This window comes from Oncorhynchus mykiss, chromosome 2 (genome assembly GCF_057628025.1).
Source record: "Oncorhynchus mykiss isolate SJ-2025 chromosome 2, ASM5762802v1, whole genome shotgun sequence".
NCBI lineage: Eukaryota > Metazoa > Chordata > Actinopteri > Salmoniformes > Salmonidae > Oncorhynchus > Oncorhynchus mykiss.
This window is the reverse complement of record NC_143023.1, coordinates 28,600,021-28,621,688: the sequence shown is the minus strand read 5'-3', so window position 1 is coordinate 28,621,688 and position 21,668 is coordinate 28,600,021. Positions and strand designations below refer to the sequence as shown.

At 43.6% G+C, this 21,668-nt stretch overlaps 2 protein-coding genes across 2 annotated transcripts in view; one reads left to right on the top strand and one right to left on the bottom strand.

Moving 5' to 3' along the window:
- Positions 1-21,668, bottom strand: part of LOC110534631 (integrin alpha-8) — a 61,945-nt gene that overhangs the window by 6,831 nt on the left and 33,446 nt on the right. Inside the window, exons 18-28 of the mRNA XM_090195388.1 lie at positions 20,327-20,455; positions 20,128-20,195; positions 19,377-19,524; positions 18,985-19,077; positions 15,227-15,306; positions 14,838-14,918; positions 13,589-13,694; positions 12,824-12,982; positions 3,469-3,582; positions 3,277-3,390; positions 3,048-3,149 (exon numbers count right to left, since the gene is read on the bottom strand). Of these exons, the coding sequence (XP_090051514.1) occupies positions 3,048-3,149; positions 3,277-3,390; positions 3,469-3,582; positions 12,824-12,982; positions 13,589-13,694; positions 14,838-14,918; positions 15,227-15,306; positions 18,985-19,077; positions 19,377-19,524; positions 20,128-20,195; positions 20,327-20,455 (1,194 nt within the window). The remainder of the gene's footprint in view (positions 1-3,047; positions 3,150-3,276; positions 3,391-3,468; positions 3,583-12,823; positions 12,983-13,588; positions 13,695-14,837; positions 14,919-15,226; positions 15,307-18,984; positions 19,078-19,376; positions 19,525-20,127; positions 20,196-20,326; positions 20,456-21,668) is intronic.
- On the top strand, positions 4,153-12,538 carry LOC110486122 (uncharacterized). The gene is made up of 23 exons (XM_021557494.3): positions 4,153-4,420; positions 5,123-5,185; positions 6,682-6,744; positions 6,843-6,905; positions 6,984-7,046; positions 7,195-7,257; positions 7,384-7,467; positions 7,587-7,670; positions 7,816-7,878; positions 8,025-8,087; positions 8,180-8,263; positions 8,420-8,482; positions 8,626-8,688; positions 10,053-10,115; positions 10,208-10,291; positions 10,401-10,484; positions 10,556-10,618; positions 10,785-10,847; positions 10,937-10,999; positions 11,109-11,192; positions 11,499-11,552; positions 11,655-11,783; positions 12,188-12,538. The coding sequence occupies exons 1-23, from the start codon at positions 4,246-4,248 to the stop codon at positions 12,493-12,495; spliced, it is 1,989 nt and encodes a 662-aa protein (XP_021413169.3). The 5' UTR covers positions 4,153-4,245; the 3' UTR covers positions 12,496-12,538.

Genomic DNA, 21,668 nt, shown 5'->3' with positions numbered 1-21,668 from the left:
TGGTATAGCATACCCCCTGCCAGAAACCGTGTAGTTTTGAACACTGCCAAGTGGAATGGAGGAATGTTCCTTCATCTGAGCCACATCTAAAACATAGGGAGGAGATATCTGGGTTGAACTTGTGCAGTCTAGATGGGGTGAGAGTCACCCTAATAAAGTTTCGTAGTTGTAGGTAGCTAAAGAAGTCCCTGTTAGGCAAGTGGTATTTCTGTTTCAGCTGATCAAAAGACATAAGAACTCCCTCCTCGTAACAATGTTCCAGAAGAGTGATCCCCTTATCAGACCATGGTCTAAAGTTACTATTCTGGAAAAACATAGGGATCAATCTATTGTTCCATAAAGGGGTTTTAGGGGAAAGGAATCCCCCTCGTCTGAACAGCTCATGCAGTTTGCACCATGCCAGGACAGAATGTATGACTAAAGGTTTGTCTGTGATGGTTTTTATAGATTTTCTGTCCCATTTGTAAAACAATTCTGCCCCAGTGTCATCATTTACCGCAAGCTTTTCAATGTTCAACCATGAGGGAGAGGGACCATTGTCAAACCTCTGAGCCAGAAACCTAGACTGTGCAGCCCAGTAGTACATTCTTTAAGCCCCCTTGACCGTAATCAAAGTTCAGATAATCCAGACCAAGCCTAGGGGTTTTGCCGTGCCAGATAAACCGTCTGGTCAGCTTGTCGAGAGAGGAAAAGAATGCTGCGGGCACAGGGATAGGGAGAGATTGAAACAAATATAGAAATCTGGGCAGGACATTCATTTTAATTGCATTGATTCTACCCAGTAGAGTGAGAGGCAAGTCCATCTATTTACAAAGGTCACCCTCCACCTTTTGCAACAAGCTGGCCAGATTAAGTTTATAGAGGTTGTGCAGGTTACCATCCACCATTATGCCCAAATATGTGAAGCCCATAGGCGACCATCTAAAAGGAAACTTGTGCTTGATGGTATGGTAGTCAAAGACAGACAACGGTAAGATTTCGCTTTTATCAAAATTGACCTTATATCCAGAGAAAGACCTATAACACTGTAGTAGGACCTGCAAGTGAGAGAGGGAGTGTTCTGGTTTTGTTAGAAATAAGATAAGGTCGTCCGCAAAGAGTAATAATTTATGGGTATGGGGGCCCACCTCAAAGCCATGTAAGTCAGGGTACGTTCTAATAGCCTCAGCTAAAGGTTTGATGGCGAGGGCAAAGAGGTCAGGGCTAATTGGGCAACCTTGTCCGTTCCCCCTATAGAGAGGGAAAGAGGAGGAAGTAATCCCATTGGTAGCAATCCTAGCTTTAGTTGATTTGTACCTAAACCAAACTTTTCTAAGACGTGAAAGAGTTATGGCCATTCAACCCTATCAAAGGCCTTTTCAGCGTCGAGGGAGACTGCGACACTAGGCATTTTGTTTTTGTTAGCAAGGTGAATTATATCAAAGAACCTTCTGAGATTATTGGGGGACAATCTATTAATTATGAAGCCAGTCTGATCTGGGTTGACCAACAGGGGAAGACATGACTCCCGTCTCTTAGATAGCATCTTGGTGACCAGTTTACAATCCGTGTTAAGGAGATTGGTCTATAGGAGGCGGACTTTTTCCCTTTCTTGTGGATTACAGTAATCACTGCTTGAGAGAAAGACTCTGGAAAGCAGTTGTCTTCCCCGGCTTTTTAAAGTACCTCCATAAGGTAGGGGACCAACAGCTCCCTAAATTCTTTATAGAACTCTGGAGGGAAGCCATCCTCCCCAGGTGATGTATTAGAAGGTAAGGATTTAATGGCCTCCAACAATTCAGGAATTGAGAAATGTTCACTCAGGCGCTCTCTGTCTTCCTCTGACACCTGTTCATCTGTTATATTGTCATCATATGTTAAGGTTGAACACTGACAGTTGTGTAGCTTCAATGGAGCTTACAGAGGTGTATGAGCTCCTCAAGAGCCTATGCAAATCCCAAAGTTGGAATAGTTACCACTTTATAACTTGAATGAATTACATTTTATTTTTGTGTGTCAAATCGCCAATCGGCAACCCATCCCCTATGGGATTAATTGACACATAAACAATCATTACAATAATTCACTATGGTATTTAAATTATAATTCTTCTTCCGGTGTTCTCTACATTGCACATCGCATAAAGTGGTCTTTTGCGGGTACTATTTAATGAAGCTGCCAGTTGAGGACTTTTGAGGCGTCTGTTTCTCAAACTAGACACTGATGTACTTGTCCTCTTGCTCAGTTGTGCATCGGGGCCTCCCACTGTTCTGTGAAGGGAGTAGTACACAGCGTTGTATGAGATCTTCAATTTCTTAGCAATTTCTCACATGGAATAGCCTTAATATCTCAGAACAAGAATAGACTGACGAGTTTCAGAAGAAAGGACTTTGTTTCTGGACATTTTGAGCCTGTAATCGAACCCACAAGTGCTGATGCTCCAAATACTCAACTAGTCTAAAGAAGGCCAGTTTTATTGCTTCTTTAATCAGCACTTGAAAAACTTTTTTTTGCTTTTCTTTAAAAAACGAGGACATTTCTAAGTGACCCCAAACTTTTGAAAGGTATTGTATGTATATGTAATCAGTAATGTTAATATCATTATTATTTTATTAGAATATGTAATATGCAGTGTATAAACTTAACATGATGAGCAGGAATGACATTTACTCATAATGGGTGGCCAAATAAGCCATGCCTCCAATCTTCTGATAGGCTCGCAGACTCTACAATATATTATTGAAAAAGTTCAAAATTGAACCCCTCCCATCACAAAAAGGTTCCTGTTTCAACCTTTAAACAGGGGTTCCTCAAAGACCAGTGGTGTAAAGTACTTAAGTACTTTTTGAACTGGAAAAGTTCCCTGTGTGGCAATATTTTGAATCTCAGAAGGTTCTTCCAGGCTCCTTTTCTCATAAGAGTGTAGAGGTATGGGTTAGTGTCAGGGATATCTTACTGAAGTGGTGTGTTGGGGTAAGGAGGAGGGTTGGTGGCGGTAGGACAGGGCCGTCACTCTGAAGGACACGGTAGAGTTGAGAAGGTATGGGTTAGTGTCAGAGGTATCTTACTGAAGTGGTGTGTTGGGGTAAGGAGGAGGGTTGGAGGCGGTAGGGCAGGGCCGTCACTCTGAAGGACACGGTGGAGTTGAGGAGGTATGGGTCGTTACGTCTCTGCAAGGTGAATACATGTTATAGATACTTTATTTCTTAATACTAATAATAACATTAATACATACAATAATACTAATACTCCCATCAGTATATAAGTCTGGGTTTATGTTTGTGTGCTTGTGCTCACCTGGAGGAAGGTGTGAGCCCAGAGTCGGGAGCGGATCTTGACTACAGCGCTCTGACCACGGTCCAACCGCCCGACCACACACAGAACTCTTAGACAAATGATGTTACTGCAGTTCTACAGAGAGAAAGAGAGTTCATATACATTCCAAAACTGCTGCTGTATACCAAACAAGCTGACACTGAAAGTAAGTACCAGGGTCTTGCTGCTGTAGGGCTGGGCAGCATTGGTGGCTCGCCTGTAGCGGTGAGGAGAGCTACTGTTCCTCAGAAAGCCCAACAGTTCTGGAGTGTCCTGGACAGAGGATGTCTGAGAGAGAGAGAGACAGAAAGAGAGATAGAGCGAGCGAGTGTGAGAGCGAGAAGGAGAGGAGATAATGAAGTCACATTATTACAAACCACTTTTAAGACCAACCAATCATCTAAACATAAAACACCACAGGTACACACTTACAGTACCTTGCTAAAGTTATCACATTTTTATTATAATTTTTTAAAATATAATTTTTATTAGACTTTGACATTACATAGTATTTTGTCTAAACAAAAAATTACAATGAAGTCCATTTGAATCCCACTTTCTAACACAATAAAATGTGAAGAAATCCAAGGGGTTTGAACACTATTGCAAGGCATACATATTGTAGATGACACACTGTCTAGTAGCCTGATCAGCAGCCTTGTAGTCAGTTTTCAACCTTGTGGAAAAATAAAAGACCAAACAACACAGGGATTCTGGGTTACTCTGGTTCTCTTGATGTTTGATCAGATGCCCTTGGTGCTATTTTTTTTATATCCACCACATGTTGACTTCTCACGTAGTGGGCTAGTTCTTGTTGACGTGTTTCTATAAAGATTCCCCATTCTGCCCCCCCCCCTTCTTTTTGCTGGTACTGAGACTCATAGACATTTCATTACTATTGAACTAAGGCATCATTCAAAATGAGGGGTGTTGTAGCTATGCTGGTGCTTGATGTTCTATCTGTCTGGGGCCTGGGCTGAGGGAGAGAGTAAAGGAGGGATGGATCAGATTGACCAGAACATTCTATTCACTACCATAGATGCTGTCTGGGATGAGCTGTATCACCTGAGACTCATGCTGAACAACACAAAGAAACGAGTAGAGAAGTTGGAGAATAAGAACACAGGTACTGTAGTAATGCACATATAGACAGAGAAAGAAAGAACAAAGGTAGCCTCACGTAATAATACAGGTAATGAAACCAATCACACTGCAAAAGTAAGTAGTGCTTAACTCTCATTCTGTATTGATTGATAAGTTTGGACATTTATGTTGGTGCCATTTCAGTCCTGGGGGGGGGGGACAGAGTGGTCAAGCTGAAGACAGAGAACACATATAATCATCGTTAGATGTCATTTCCTAAATGGATTTAGATAATAATTCACTCAATAGAAAAGTCAGCTGCTGAAATGGATCATACACAGGCTACAGTATATCTTTATCATTAAAGCTCAAGCAGCAGAACTGACAGACCTAGACGACAGACAGAGTGCCAATGTGATACTGACGTTCCATTTACAGATCTAGAATGAAGGTGATGACAAAAATGCTAATTTGACAAAATACGATTTAGTTCATTAGCTCAATCAAAAATGTACAGCTGTGGATTTTGCTGGACATTTTATGATAATGTACAAGACACATTTCCTTATGATTTCAGCCCAGAGTTACCGCAAAGGGATTGCTTAGCACAGGGGTTCCCATCTTTCTTTAAAGGTAGACTTCATAAGAACTATTGTGCCTCAGATGAGCATAGCTAATTTCAGGGAGAAATAAACAAAGCTTTGTTTTAGCTGCATCTCAGCTACATATTTTCATGCTATTTCAGTCCTGGAGGCCAGAGTGACAGCCAGTGAGAGCCAGGTGGTGGAACTGAAGAAAGAGAATGCAGGTAATAAGGAGACTACTATGAATTAACATGATGTAGCACATTTTTTTTTGCATATGAGATGTATGATTCTGTAAGTGAAGTTTTGAACTTGTCATTTTAAAAAGCTCTATGTCACATTGCTGGTCTCCTCACTCTCTTCCAATTCACCAGTGGATGCAGTTACTACTAGAAGTTGTTGATCCATTTTCAGTTCTCATACCACAACCATTAAACTCTGTAACTGTTCTAAAAATACCATTGGTCTCAAAGTTAAAAAAAAGTAACCTTTATTTAACTCTGCAAGTCAGTTAAGAACAAATTGTTATTTACAATGACGGCCTACACCGGCCAAACCCGGACGACGCTGGGCCAATTGTACGCCGCCCTATGGGACTCCCAATCACTGCTGGATGTGAAACAGCCTAGATTTGATTCCTTCCTCTCTACAACTGAGTTAGGAAGGACGCCTATATCTTGTAGTGACAGGATCTATTGATACACCACCCAAAGCCTAATTAATAACTTTTAAATGCTCAAAGGGATATTCAGCATCTGCTTTTTTAAATTTGTACACATCTACCAATCGGTGGCCTTCTTTGTGAAGCATTGGAAAACCTCCCTGGCCTTTGTGGTTGAATCTGTGCTTGAAATTCACTACTCGATTGAGGGACCTTACTGATAATTGTATGTGTGGGGTACAGTAGTCATTCAAAAATCATGTTAACCAATTTTATTGAACACGGAATGAGTCCATGCAATTTATTATGCGATTTGTGAAGCACATTTTTACTCCTGAACTTATTTATGCTTGCCATAACAAAGGGGTTGAATACTTATTGACTTAAGACATTTCAGCTTTACATTTTTGATTAATTAAAAACCTTTTCAACAAACAAAATTCCACTTTGACATTATGCGGTATTGTGTGTAGGTCAGCGACACAGTATCTCAATTTAATAAATGTTTAATTCAGGCTATGACACAACAAAATGTGGAACAAGTAAAGGGGTGTGAATACTTTCTTTAGGCACTATATATACACACCTATTTCAATATTTATTTTACTTTCTTTACTTTCAGCCCCATGGGTAAGGGGTGGTATGGGGAGGGTTTTCTATGGTTTGGGAAGGGGTGGGAAACATGGGGGTAGGGGGAGTTGTATGGAGACATGTTGGCTGGGGGAATGGGATGGGAAGGGGTGGGAAACATGGGGGTAGGGGGAGTTGTATGGAGACATGTTGGCTGGGGGAATGGGATGGGAAGTTGGGGGAGGCCCACTTCTTTTTTATTTTCCTGTTTATACTGAATTTACTATTTATTGTTAAACTCTGTATGTATTTCTTACAATTTTTTGTTGCTGGTGAGCGGCAGATTACAAGTTTTTATAAACGTATACTTTTGAAATGGATAATGTACCCCCCAACAAATAAGTAAATAACTAAAACAATTCTAATTTGGTCACAAAAAAACAGCAATGGTCGATATGTTCAGCAATGTTTATTTTCATGCTACTTCAGCGCTGGAGGCCAGAATGACAGCCAGTGAGAGCCAGGTGGACGAAGTGAAGAAAGAGAATGCAGGTAAAGCACTAATATTAACTTCACCCTCATGTATTCTGACAGTAAATAACACTTACAACTAATAAAACATTCTACATTTTCCAACTGTCTGATCTTAGTCCTGGAGGCCAGAGTGACAGCCAGTGAGAGTCGGGTAGCGGAACTGAAGAAAGAGAATGCAGGTACAGTAAGATAAGCTATATGGTGCAAACAAGTGTTTTTCTGCTCATTTACCGTTAATTACTCTCATACTACTTCAGCCCTGGAGGCCAGATCCACAGCCAGTGAGAGCCAGCTGAAGGATCTGAAGGGGAAGAATGCAGGTGACTAAAATGTTTTACTTGTAAGAACTACTACATACTGTGTATTCCTCACCTGAACATGATTCAGCTCATTTCAGGATATGAAAAGCAATGTGATGTAACAAAGCTATATCAGGGTTCATTGTTTTTATCATTAAAAAAATGATAGACCTGGAGGCCAGAGTGACAACCAGTGAGAACCAGGTGGAAGACTTGAAGAAAGAGAATGCAGGTAATAACGAGATGTTTTAAAAATATATATATTGAGTTAACTTTCTCAATAGAAACAACAACATATTGGATATTGCCTATTACATATGGATGTTACATATCGTCTACTATGTTTATATGATTCCAGGCCAAGCAGCACTAATGTTATCCTTGGAAAGCCAACTAACAGCCCTTCAGAGCCAGATGGCAGAACTGAAGAAAGAGAATGCAGGTAATAATTAAATGTGTTCTGATGAACTATTGAGTTAATAATTTGCTCAATAGAAGAAAATAATAATCACAGTTCTGGATAATACCTTTTGCCTCTTTACTAGATTTCTATAATTCCAGATCAAGCAGCACAGCTGTCAGCCCTGGGGAACACAGTGACCGCCAGTGAGAGCCAGGTGGCAGAGCTGATGGCCAAAAATGCAGGTGACTAAAATGTTTTACTTATCAGAGCTAATGCATGTACGCTTCACCTGCACATGATTCAGCTAATGTTAGGATGTAATCAAGCAAAGCGACGTTACAAAGCTTCATCACAGTTCATTGTTTTCTTGTATGCCATATTTCCTAGCCCTGGAGGCCAGAGTGACAGTCAGTGAGAGTCATGTGGCAGAACTGAAGGGAAAGAACGCAGGTGACTATTTATCTTTACTTATAAGAACTACCACATATTAGCTCTCACTTTAACATGATTCCGTTTATTTCAGGATATCATAAAGCTACATCTTGGTTTAACATTTTTTTATCATAAATTATGCTAAAACATAAACTATTTTCTAGCCCTGGAGGCCAGAGTGACAGCCAGTGAGAAACAGGTGGAGGAGCTGGAGAAAGAGAATGCAGGTAATGATTACATGTGAATTGAAAATAATTCAGTTAATAATTAATTGCCTAGAAAGATGAACAACTTTGGATATTGACTTATATGATTCAAGACCAAGCAGCACAACTGTTATCCTTGGGGAGCAGAGTGGCAACCCTTCAGAGCCAGGTGGCAGAACTGAAGAAAGAGAATGCAGGTGACTCAAATGTTTCACTTATAAGAAAGACTACATGTATTCTTCACCTGCACATAATAAGATTCCGCTCATTTCAAGATATGAAAAACCAAAGTGACGCAACAAAGCTACATACTTTTCAAAATAAATGATTTTCTTGCATAAATGATCTCCTAGCCCTGGAGGCCAGAGTAACAGCCAGTGAGAAGCAGGTGGCAGAACTGATGGGAAAGAATACAGGTGGCATTTTTTTTACATATAAGAGCTACTACATGTGTGCCTCACCTGAACAGGATTCAGCTAATGTTAGGACGTGATAAAGCAAAGCAATGTAACAAAGCTACATCACAGTTAATTGTTTTCTTGTATGCATTATTTTCTAGCCCTGGAGTCCAGAGTGACAGTTAGTGAGAATCATGTGGCAGAACTGAAGGCGAAGAACGCAGGTGACTCTATACACTATATATACAAACGTATGTGGACACCCCTTCAAATTAGTGGATTTGGCTATTTCAGCCACACCGTTGCTGACAGGTGTATAAAATCGATCACACCGCCATGCAATCTCCATAGACAAACATTGGCAGTAGAATGGCCTTACTGATGAACTCACTGACTTTCAACGTGGCACCGTCATAGGATACCACCTTTCCAACAAGACAGTTTGTCAAATTTGTGCCCTGCTAGAGCTGCCCCAGGCAACTGTAAGTTCTGTTATTGTGAAGTGGAAACGTCTAGGAGCAACAACGGTTCAGCTGCTAAGTGATAGGCCATACAAGCTCACAGAACGAGGCCGCTTAGTGCTGAAGCATGTAGCGCATAAAAATAATCTGTCCTTGGTTGCAGCACTCACTACTGAGTTCCAAACTGCCTCTGGAAGCAACGCCAGCACAGGAACTGTTAGTCGGGAGCTTCATGAAATGGGTTTCCGTGGCCGAACAGCTGCACACAAGCCTAAGATCACCATGCACAGTGCCAAGCGTTGGCTGGAGGGGTGTAAAGCTTGCCACCATTGAACTCTGGAGCAGTGGAAACACGTTCTCTGGACAAATGAATCACACTTCACCATCTGGCAGTCCGACGGACGAATCTGGGTTTGGCGGATGCCAGGAGTATGCTACCTGCCCCAATGAATAATGCCGACTGTACAGTTTGGTGGAAGAGGTATAATGGTCTGGGGCAGTTTTTCATGGTTCGAGCTAGATCTAGAGAAATTAAATCTTAACGCTACATCATACAATTACATTCTAGATGATTCTGTGCTTCCAACTTTGTGACAACAGTTTGGGGAAGGCCCTTTCCTGTTTCAGCATGACAATGCCCCTGTGCCCAAAGCAAGGTCCAAACAGAAAAGGTTTTTTCGAGATCGGTGTGGAAGAACTTGACTGGCCTGCACAGAGCCCTGACCTCAACCCCATCGAACACCTTCAGGATGAATTGGAACGCTGACTGTGAGCCAGGCCTAATCGCCCAATGTCGTTGCCCGACCTCACTAATGCTCTTGCTGCTGAATGGAAGTCCCTACAGCAATGTTCTAACATCTAGTGGAAAGCCTTCCCAGAAGTGTGGAGGCTGTTATAGAAGCAAAGGGTGGAAAAACTCCATATTAATGCCCATGATTTTGGAATGAGATGTTCAATGAGCAGGTGTCCACATACCTGTGGCAATGTAGTGCATCTTTACTTATAAGAACTACCACATATAGGTCTCAATTTAACATGATTCAGCATATTTCAGGATATCATAAAGCTACATCTTGGTTTAACATTTTTTTATCATAAATTATGCTAAAACATAAACTATTTTCTAGCCCTGGAGGCCAGAGTGACAGCCAGTGAGAAACAGGTGGAGGAGCTGGAGAAAGAGAATGCAGGTAATGATTACATGTGAATTGAAAATAATTCAGTTAATAATTAATTGCCTAGAAAGATGAACAACTTTGGATATTGACTCATATGATTCAAGACCAAGTAGCTGAACTGTTATCCTTGGGGAGCAGAGTGACAACCCTTCAGAGCCAGGTGACAGAACTGAAGAAACAGAATGCAGGTAACAAGAAGTGTTTTGAAAAACGATTGAGTTAATAATTTACTCAATAGAAAAAAGCACAGCTCTGGATATTGTTTATTGCCTCTCTACAATGTTTATATAATTTCAGCCCAAGCAGTAGAACTGTCAGACTTGAAGAACAGATTGACAACCAGTGAGAGTCAGGTAGCTGAACTGAAGAAAGTAAATGCAGGTAAGATATATTGTGCAAAAGTGTGTGTTTGATATCCATTTTTACTGTTAATTATTTTTATACTATTTCAGCCCTGGACACCAGATTGACAGCCAGCGAAAGGCAGGTGGCAGAACTGAAGAAAGCGAATGCAGGTGACTCAAATGTTTCACTTATAAGAAGGACTACATGTATTCTTCACCTGCACATAATAAGATTCCGCTCATTTCAAGATATGAAAAAACAAAGCGAAGTAACAAAACTACATCATGGCTTATCATTGTCATCATAAATGATGTTCTTGCATAAATGATCTTCTAGCCCTGGAGGCCAGAGTGACAGTAGGTGAGAGTCATGTGGCAGACCTGGAGAAAAATAATGCAGGTAATGATGATAAGCAATTGGCTATGAAAAATATTTAGTCAAATAAGTCACTGGAAACATGAACATTTCTGGAAATTCACTTGTGTTAGCCTTGAGGACCAGAGTGACAGCCAATGAGAGCAAGCTGGATGAACTGAAGAAAGAGAATGCAGGTAATAATGAACTTAGAAAAAGTGAATCATTTGTTCAATAGAAGAAAGAAGAAAAACCACAGCTCTGGATATTGTCTTTTGCCTCTCTAAAATATTAATATAATTTCAGCCCAAGCAGCAGAACTGTCAGACTTGAAGAACAGAGTGACAACCAGTGAGAGCCAGGTGGCAGAGTTGAAGAAAGAGAATGCAGGTAATGAGTAGTACATTTTTTAAGAAGATGATGAACGCCTCTGGATATTGACGTGCATGATTCCAGCCCAAGCAGCAGAACTGTTAGCCTTGGGGTCAGAGTGACAACCAGTGAGAGGCAAGTAGCGGAGCTGGAGAAAGAGAATGCATGTAACTATGCTGCACTAATAAGAGCTAGGCTACAATCACTCTCCTGGACCGCTGACTGATCTAATTGATCTAATCAGGATGTATCTAAGCACAGCAATGACAACAAAGCTACCTCAGAGTATGAGTTTATTAAGATATTATTTTCTTGCTATTTCAGCCCTGGAGGCAAGATTGAGTGTCGCTGAGAGCCAGGTGGAGGAACTGAGGCTAGGTAAGAACAGATCAATTCAATCAAACCCACAGTATGGTATGAAATGAAGACATTTTAGACATTACGGTGGACTTGATCGAATTCATTCTCATGTATTCGCAGACAGAAGACAGGTGGCCTTTTCTGTTGGTTTGACGGACTCAGGATATGTGGGACCCTTCCAAACTGAGATCACTCTGGTCTATGAAAAAATCTTCACCAACATCGGCAACGGTTACGACACAAACTCTGGTACAGCTTACGCCGACAATACTACAGATGAAACTTACACAGTAACAATACTACAGGTTCACCCACACAGCAATACATCTACAACTCAGAGAAAGGTATAAACATAAACACACAATCTCCATGCTCACGTGTCCACCACAGGAGGCTGCTGAGGGGAGGACGGCTCATAACGTTGTCTGGAATGGCGTGAATGGAATGGTATGTGTTTGATGTGTTCGATACCATTCACTTCAGTCCGTTCCAGTCATTACTATGAGCCTGTCCTACCCAATTATGGTGCCACCGGGCTCCTGTGGTGCCCACAGGGGCCAGCTACTGGCACAGACCCCAACCATTAGCAGGCTGCTACAGTGCCTAAAAGAGATGGATAGTGCTGATCTCTCCCTGCTTCCCCTCTGATACAGGTATGTTTTCAGCACCAGTGAGAGGAGTCTACTACTTCACATTCACCTCCATGGGCCGAGAGCCTGGACAGAAAATGGGTGTTTTCTTGGTCAAAAATGGAGAGCAAATGATATACAACGTCCAGGACAACTTCCATGGTGGTTATGAGTATATGACAGGCGCCGTGGCTCTGGAGCTAGAGAAAGATGACCTGGTGTACTTAAGGCTTCCTAAGGGCTGGGGGCTGTACGATGACAACTACAACCACATTGTCTTTACTGGCATCCTGCTCTTCACCACCAACCCTGCTATGGGCCTACTCCACTAGTCCCTCTCCGTCCTCCTACAGTCTTCAATAAACATGGAATGAGTGACTTTGTCCTGTCATCATTAAAGCACATTCCTCAGTCATCATCACAAACATAAGCCAGACGGTAGATGACACCCCGTTACCCTATTTTATTATGAGAAGAACCAAGCTACATCAATGCTAGATTGGGTCAGCACACTTTGATCTACCTGGGCTGTAACTTCACAAAAGCATTTATGCCATTGTTTCTAAAACATTGAAGACCAATACAGGTTAATAAATATAGAACATCATTGCATGAGTACAGGGTCGTGTCCAGTCTCAGCAGGAGGTGTGGTTGTGTTACCTGTAGGCCCAGGGGGTTGAGGCTGGTGTTGCTCCGGCAGCTGATTGGTCCGACTGTCAGAACCTCCAGAGCGTAGAGCAGGTGTTCGTCACGGAAACGAGAGGGCCAGCCCACCTGGAGCTCCGCCTCCCGGATACTACTGGGACCTGAGTTATGGAGCTGAGAGAGTAAGAGGGAAAAAGAGAGGAGAGACAGAGAGATGAGAAGAAGAGAGAGAGGGAGGAGTAGAGAGAGGAGATGGATAGAGAGGGGGGAGAGGAGTAGAGAGAGGAGATGGAGAGAGAGGGGGGAGAGGAGTAGAGAGAGGAGATGGAGAGAGAGGGGGGAGAGGAGTAGAGAGGGAAAAAGAAAGAAAGAGAGAGTGAGAGCGAGAGAGTATGAGAACACCAAGCCACTCAGCTTAGCCCCTTTCCACACACTCATTAATTCTGAGGGTGATGATGGTGAGTCCCCCAAACAGGACATGGTCTCAGCGCTCCAGGCAGGAATTCTCGGAGAGAGAAACTCTGGCTGACCTAACTATAACCAGCTGGACAGACTGCAGGACAGGAGAACTGCAGTCCCAAACCCTGTAGACATCCAGCAGATGTCCCGCTTCACTGCCTCTTCAACACACACATACACACACAAACGTATGTCTGATCCCCCCTCTTATCCCCCCCCTATCTCTTCCTTTATGACAGTAATTACCACTGTTCAGGAGGCCTTTGATCAGACAGCAGCCAGTACTTACAGGGCTACTGCTTTTACTGTGTGTGTATGTACCTCGTAGATGTGTGTGACCTGGGGTCCTACGTCATCCTCTTTGACCGGCTTCTCTTTGGGCTCCCAATGAGGAAACGGAAGAACCACCTGAGAGGGATGACACACCCTGGAAAGGGAGAGAGAGAGAGAGAGGCAGAGAGAGAGATGGGAGAGAGAAAGAAAGAAAAAGAGGAGCGATAGAGAAAGAAAGAGAAGAGAAGAGAGAGAGAGTATGAGAACAAATGATTTACAACGTCCAGGACAACTTGGGGGGTGAACACCAAGCCACTCGCCACTCCGCTGCCAAACACAACTTACCCATTGCCGGTTGGACCTTAACATCCCGCCCTCCAGTCCCAACACACACAGCCCCCCCACAGATCACTCACTGTCTGTTTGTGTGTACAACATCTGTAGACCCAGCCAAGTCACTCTGGGGTCCAGGCTTTGAAGTGTGTTTGTGTGTCTGTGTGTGGGGGGGGGTGGGGGGGGGGGGGGGTGGTAAAACAAGGAACATCCGGACAAGTGGGGACTGACAAGGAAAAAGGCTATTTTAGGCTTGGGAGTTAGGGTTACAATTAGCATTAGGGGTTAGGCTTAGGAGTTAGGGTAAGGTTTAGTTTTAGGGTTAGGGGTTAGGCTTAGGAGTTAGGGAAAGGTTTAGTTTTAGGGTTAGGGGTTGGGCTTAGGAGTTAGGGTAAGGTTTAGTTTTAGGCTTAGGAGTTAGGGTAAGGTTTAGTTTTAGGCTTAGGGGTTAAGCTTAGCGTTAAGGTTGGGGTTAGGTTAACGGTTAGGGAAAATAGGAGTTTGAATGGGAATCAATGTTTTGTTCCCCACAAGGATAGTAAATCAAACATGTGTGTGTGTATGCAAGCACATGTGTGTATGTGTGTGCAGGCATGTGTGTGTGTGTGTGTGTGTGTGTGTGTGTGTGTGTGTGTGTGTGTGTGTGTGTGTGTGTGTGTGTGTGTGACCAAGTAGCACTAGCACTGGCCCAAGTGTGCATGATTAGCATACACAGACTAACATACACAGACTAACATACACATAGATGATTAACATACACAGACTAACATACACAGACTAACATACACAGGCTCAACCACACTGAGCAATAGAAATACAGCAAACTATATGAACCTGTCTCACCTACATGGCATGAGACAAAGAGATACACTGTATGACAACAAAGTGCATCAAACAGAGCAAAGATATTCTACTGTCACAGGGTTAGCGAAAAGATCAACCAGAACAGAGATGTGTAACTCACCCCCTCAGGTCTAGCTGAGCTCTGGCAGAGATGGAGAGAGACAGACTGACTGGGTTGCTCTTGGAGCTGTCTTTGTTTGAACTGTAAGATAAGAGGCACACGAGTCAGTAAAGATGTTTGGATGTAATGTCTGCACCATGGCGATGTATGGTGACGATGTATGGTGTGTGTGCATGCGCGCGTGTGTGAGTAAATGAGTGAGTGACCATGTGTTTGTGGCGAAGTGAACAATCAATATTTTGTCTCGTCTGTTTTCCTCCGGTCATCTGTCTCGACGCTCTTTGTTTGGGAAAGCCACAGAAATACTCAGAATTCTGACAGAGGTTCCTTTTTACAGTTATGTGTGTCACAGCTCTTCAGCAGTGTGTGTGTGTGTGTGTGTCTGTCACCTGTGGATCTGTAGGTCAAAGTCAATGTGAGGACCGGCATCATCCAGCCTTTGGACAGCAAACCTTAAACCTACAGATACCTGGAGACAGAGACAGTGAGACCGAGAGAGAGGGACAGAGAGACAAAGAGAGAGAGAGAGGGACAGAGACATAGAGTCAGAGAGAGAGGGACAGAGGGACAAAGGGAGAGGGACATAGACAGAGAGTCAGAGAGAGAGGGACAGAGACAGAGAATAAGAGAGAGAGGGACAGAGACAGAGAGTCAGAGAGAGAGAGGGACAGAGACAGAGAGTCAGAGAGAGAGGGACAGAGACAGAGAGTCAGAGAGAGAGGGACAGAGACAGAGAGTCAGAGAGAGAGGGACAGAGACAGAGGGACAAAGGGAGAGGGACAGAGACAGAGAGTCAGAGAGAGAGGGACAGAGACAGAGAGTCAGAGAGAGGGACAAAGGGAGAGGGACAGAGACAGAGAGTCAGAGAGAGGGACAGAGGGACAAAGGGAGAGGGACAGAGACAGAGAGAGAGGGACAAAGGGAGAGGGACAGAGACAGAGAGTCAGAGAGAGAGGGACAGAGACAGAGAGAGAGGGACAGAGACAGAGAGTCAGAGAGAGAGGGACAAAGGGAGAGGGACAGAGACAGAGAGTCAGAGATAGAGGGACAGAGACAGAGAGAGAGGGACAGAGACAGAGAGTCAGAGAGAGAGGGACAGAGACAGAGAGTCAGAGAGAGAGGGACAGAGACAGAGAGTCAGAGAAAGAAGGACAGAGGGACAAAGAGAGAGGGACAGAGACAGTATCAGAGAGAGAGGGACAGAGACAGAGAGAGAGGGACAGAGGGACAAAGAGAGAGGGACAGAGACAGTGTCAGAGAGAGAGAGACAGAGACAGAGAGTCAGAGAGAGAGGGACAGAGACAGAGAGTCAGAGAGAGAGGGACAGAGACAGAGAGAGAGGGACAGAGACAGAGAGTCAGAGAGAGACGAATCAAAGTCTAGTGACATCTGTAAGTGTTAAAGCGAGCAGCCTTCTAACCCCATCTACAGTTTCCTTTTGTGAAAACTAACCAGAACCTGGCCATGGTGTGTGTATCTGGGTTACGTATCTGTGTTGTGTGTGTGTGTCTCAGTTGGAGGATCAGTACAGATCTGTGGGCTGAGACAGACCAGATCCCTTCCCTCCAGACCCCAGTTAAACCCCCCTCTACCCTTGCTTAACTCACACCACGTGGAGGGCTTAGTTCATAACCATGAGTATGATAATGGCTTCTTGTGTTTGTGTAATAATGTTCTCATGAACAACATGTTAGACACTAGTCAATGCCGGAAACTCTTAAAACACTCGCTAAAACTACAAGGGAGAAGCCTGAGGGTGGAAACTCATTAGGACTCCAAAGTCAGAGACTTTATTGCACATCAGAGAGAGAATCAGAACAACTCAGAGACGACGAAAGACCAAATGGGTCTAAATCACTGAGGTCCCCAGGCTGAGAGAAAGAGAGAGAGACAGACAAAGTGACCCAAATATATCTCTCTCGCCAAATCTGGAAAACATTTATTTCCTGTCACTTCTCTCCCATATTCTGAACAGCCCCACCACCACTGTAAAACTGTCTAACCTGGATGTTCTGTAGAACCCACCATAGTACAGAGACAGCGTTTGTCAAGGAAATGATCTAATGCATCGACCAATAAACGACTGAGGCTCTGTGACTGTTCTCATATTCCTTGATGTAAGAGCAGGGATTGACGCTGTCGACCAAACTAACAGACAGGTATCAATTTATTTTTCTGCCCAGTGAGACCACTGATTGCTCCAAGGCTATATATGGTGTTCCACAGGGCTCTGTGGAGGGGCCGTTTCTGTTCACATTATACATGCTGATCGTCTGGCAGAGGTGGCACCACAGGCCCCAGAGTGGTGTAGCGGAAAACAAAATTCTGGGGTACATAATTTTTCCTGATCTGGTAAGCTAACCAGGTAAAACTCCAGCCCTTATACAGTATGAGGTGATTCATCTGTTGAATATGGGCTATGATGGGACCAGAGTTTTTCTAATCAGGTCACATGGTTTTAAAGAACTCCTGGCCTTGGGGAGGATGAAAGCCCTGTTAAACTGCAGCAACCTTGTACTTGTTGTTATGAATTATATTTTAAAGAAGGACTGGGGGGGGGGGGGGGGGTCCTATAAACAGACACTCAGAAAGCTACATGATTAGATAATATGCAGGTTTGCATCATGTAGTCCTGCTCCTGCTCAACTGTAATACTCATAACAAAATGTACTCACAGTCCATGTCAGCTACTGTGTTTAATGATTAATTCAAGTTTATACTCTTGGATTGAAAAAGTCTAGGTAACCTGGTTAGCCCAAGTTGAAATATAAACCAAATGTAATCCCATTGGGTTATAAATAGCCCACACTACGTTACCACTTCGTTTACCCTGGCCAGAGGGACAGGGCCCATAGGAGGCCTGACTATGCAGCTGCTGTTAGTAGCCTACAGTGGATCGGACTCAAAAAGTGTCTCGTTACCATGCAACACATGTCAGATCGCTAATGTTTAGGAGTAAAGGCTGCTCCATTGATGTAAGGAGTTTTTGCTTGTGTCTGTTGGGAGTGATGTGCTATCAGCTCGCTAAATAAATACCAGAGGAAAGTGGAGAGCGCCTTGAGCATTAATCTGATTGGTCAAGACACACAAAGAGCCTGTAGCAGCGCTTCGGTGTGAAAGACAGACAAATCATGAGGCAAATCGGTCTAAAAAAACAGCACTTTGCCCCTTTTCTTTTACACTTTGCGTAGATATATTTTATTAAACTAAATCAAAAGTGATTGAAAAGTGCTGTGGCAAATGCTGCCTCGCTACACATTTTCCGGCAGCCCTGATGGCAGGATGTTACCCATAAACAGTGTCTGTTTTCACCGCTATGCTTGTTGACCCCAGGAAGAGTAGCTGCTGCTTTAGCACCAGCTAATGGGGATCCTAATAAAATACTAAAAATGCTGACAATAGACAACGTTTTAAAGAAACATGGCGAGGCAGTCTGCATTTTAGAGGCTTGACTCAAAAATATTAGAATGAGAAAAAGATACATTCAAAATGGTATACAAGCGTCGTTACTCCGGCTGCATGATTAGTGTGTGTGTGTGTGTGTGTGTTTATTCTATAAGAGCTCATGAATTCCTACAGGCCCAAAGGGGCAAGGGTAAGTATGTCTGGGAAACATCTGGTCTGAAGGAGAGCTGACGTGCACACACACGTGTGTCGCTTCTAGAGCTAACAAATACCACTCTCAGGGTCACAACACACACGCATGCATGTAGCCACGTACACACACACACACACACACACACACACACACACACACACACACACACACACACACACACACACACACACACAGACAGACAGACAGACAGAGCGGTTACAGAAACACAGGGTAGAGTTACATGTCAGATGGGACCACTCTTTACTTTACAAAGCCTGTGCTTCCTGGATGTGTCATGCAAGGGCGAACGGATTAACACACACAGAAATACCCACAGACAGCTTCAGAGTGTGGGACTCAGTGGGGCACGGGGTATCTGGGTGATCCTTCAGCATGGTAACTATCAATCAGCACCACTGTATCTGAGTGACAGCTTCCTGTTTGGACAGGAAGTGTTTTTTTCCAAGTAGAGGGGGAGGTCAGAGTGGGTGCATGTGCGTGTGTGTATTTTTTTGTGTTCTTTTGTGTTTGTGTGTGTGTTGGACTTACTTCTGTTCCGGCAACCATAGGGTTCCCCAGGTCACACACCACCAGTCTGGAGTCATTCACCATCCTGTACTCACAGTTCAACCTGGATAGAGCCTGGAGAGGAGAGGAGGTGGAAGGGAGAGAGTGGCAGAGAGGTGATATGTGGGGGAAGGGAGGAGAGGAAGAGAGTGATGAATGTTCTGACAGTAACAACCTCATCTCATCCATCTTAGGGCCCCATTACACATTCATTCACTCACTCTCTAGAGAAAAAACCCTGAGGTTGTCAACAGGATGTAATGTAATGGTAAAGAGGTCAGCAAGGCTGTAGGGTCTAGTTGAGCTGGGCTAGGGTTGGGGCCAGTGTGGGGGGGGTGGGGGGTGGAAGTGTGTGTGGGAATGTGTGTTCTCACCTCTATCCTGCGTTCCACTCCTATGTAATCAGCCTCAGGGGGTAGGAGTGTGTGTAGCTCTGTCTCATATGCCCCCTCTCCTTCGTTAACCGCGTTTATGGTCAACATGACCAGGTTATCATCCCCGACCACCAGCTCTGTACGGTCTCTGTGTTTGTGTGTGTGCAGGAGAGAGAAATAAACAAGTCAATACTATGTCAAACAGTAGAGGTCGGAGTGTGTGTGTGTGTGTGTATCAGTCAGAGGAGAATGACAGGGTTTGTGATGGGCTGCCATTGCAATTGCATACAGATGAAAACAGAAGAAAAACATGCACGCGCACGCGCACATACACACACACACACACACACACACACACACACACACACACACACACACACACACCACACACACACACACACACACACACACACACACACACTCTCTTGCTAATGTAAACAATTAGAGAGCAAACTTCTCTCCTTGCGTGCTGTAACACAGTCCTAGCCTTTGTTTAGGTGTGCGTGTGCGTGTGTGAGTGTGTGTATGAATGTGTGTGAGTATGTACATACGTTGAAAGTTTACAGGTTGACAAGGACTTTTCTGAATCTTCCCAGCATGCCTCACTTGACAGGGCAGGGCACAACACACACCACAAGGCGTAACACACCCCTATATCAGTAAGGTTACTTAACTACTGTTTTTAAAATGAGACTGTAATGGTTTCATGTTGACGTATATGCTACACATGTTACATACAGTACATACTTACATGCTTGCAGATAGCTGGAGGTCTGGAATACACTCGTTGTCTTCCCCACAGTCCAGCAGAATATATGCCTGAGAAATAAAGGAGAAAGGGAGAGACCGATGGGATTAGGGACGGGGGACGGGGGTTAAGGTCGAGTCTAACGGTACTCATATGCTGTAAGTGGTCTTGATTGGATGAGAAAGAGAGCCCACACACACACCTGTTCCTGCAGGAAGGTACTGCTGTAGCGGTTGAGGACAGGGGGGAGGTCCAGGTTGGATGGAGGGGCTAAACTGTAGTTCAGAGCCAATGAGATGGGAGTCAATTTATCCCTAAACTCATCCTCCCCCTGAGGGACAGAGAGAGAGAGAGGGGGGGGGGAAGATACCGTGTAACAGAAAGTTTGTTCACTATAACACAATAACTGGTCCAAAAACAGGTTCAGCAGAGTTGACAGATACAGTGCCTTGTGAAAGTATTCGGCCCCCTTGAACTTTGCGACCTTTTGCCACATTTCAAGCTTCAAACATAAAGATATAAAACTGTATTTTTTTGTGAAGAATCAACAACAAGTGGGACACAATCATGAAGTGGAGCGACATTTATTGGATATTTCAAATTTTTTTAACAAATCAAAAACTGAAAAATTGGGCGTGCAAAATTATTCAGCCCCTTTACTTTCAGTGCAGCAAACTCTCTCCAGAAGTTCAGTGAGGATCTCTGAATGATCCAATGTTGACCTAAATGACTAATGATGATAAATACAATCCACCTGTGTGTAATCTGTGTGTAAAACCTGTGTGTAAAAAGTGTCGTTTAAAGTTTGCCACAAGCCACCTGGGAGACACACCAAACATGTGGAAGAAGGTGCTCTGGTCAGATGAAACCAAAATTGAACTTTTTGGCAACAATGCAAAACGTTATGTTTGGCGTAAAAGCAACACAGCTGAACACACCATCCCCACTGTCAAACATGGTGGTGGCAGCATCATGGTTTGGGCCTGCTTTTCTTCAGCAGGGACAGGGAAGATGGTTAAAATTGATGGGAAGATGGAGGGAGCCAAATACAGGACCATTCTGGAAGAAAACCTGATGGAGTCTGCAAAAGACCTGAGACTGGGACGGAGATTTGTCTTCCAACAAGACAATGATCCAAAACATAAAGCAAAATCTACAATGGAATGGTTCAGAAATAAACATATCCAGGTGTTAGAATGGTCAAGTCAAAGTCCAGACCTGAATCCAATCGAGAATCTGTGGAAAGAACTGAAAACTGCTGTTCACAAATGCTCTCCATCCAACCTCACTGAGCTCGAGCTGTTTTGCAAGGAGGAATGGGAAAAAATGTCAGTCTCTCGATGTGCAAAACTGATAGAGACATACCCCAAGCGACTTACAGCTGTAATCGCAGCAAAAGGTGGCGCTACAAAGTATTAACTTAAGGGGGCTGAATAATTTTGCACGCCCAATTTTTCAGTTTTTGATTTGTTAAAAAAGTTTGAAATATCCAATAAATGTCGCTCCACTTCATGATTGTGTCCCACTTGTTGTTGATTCTTCAC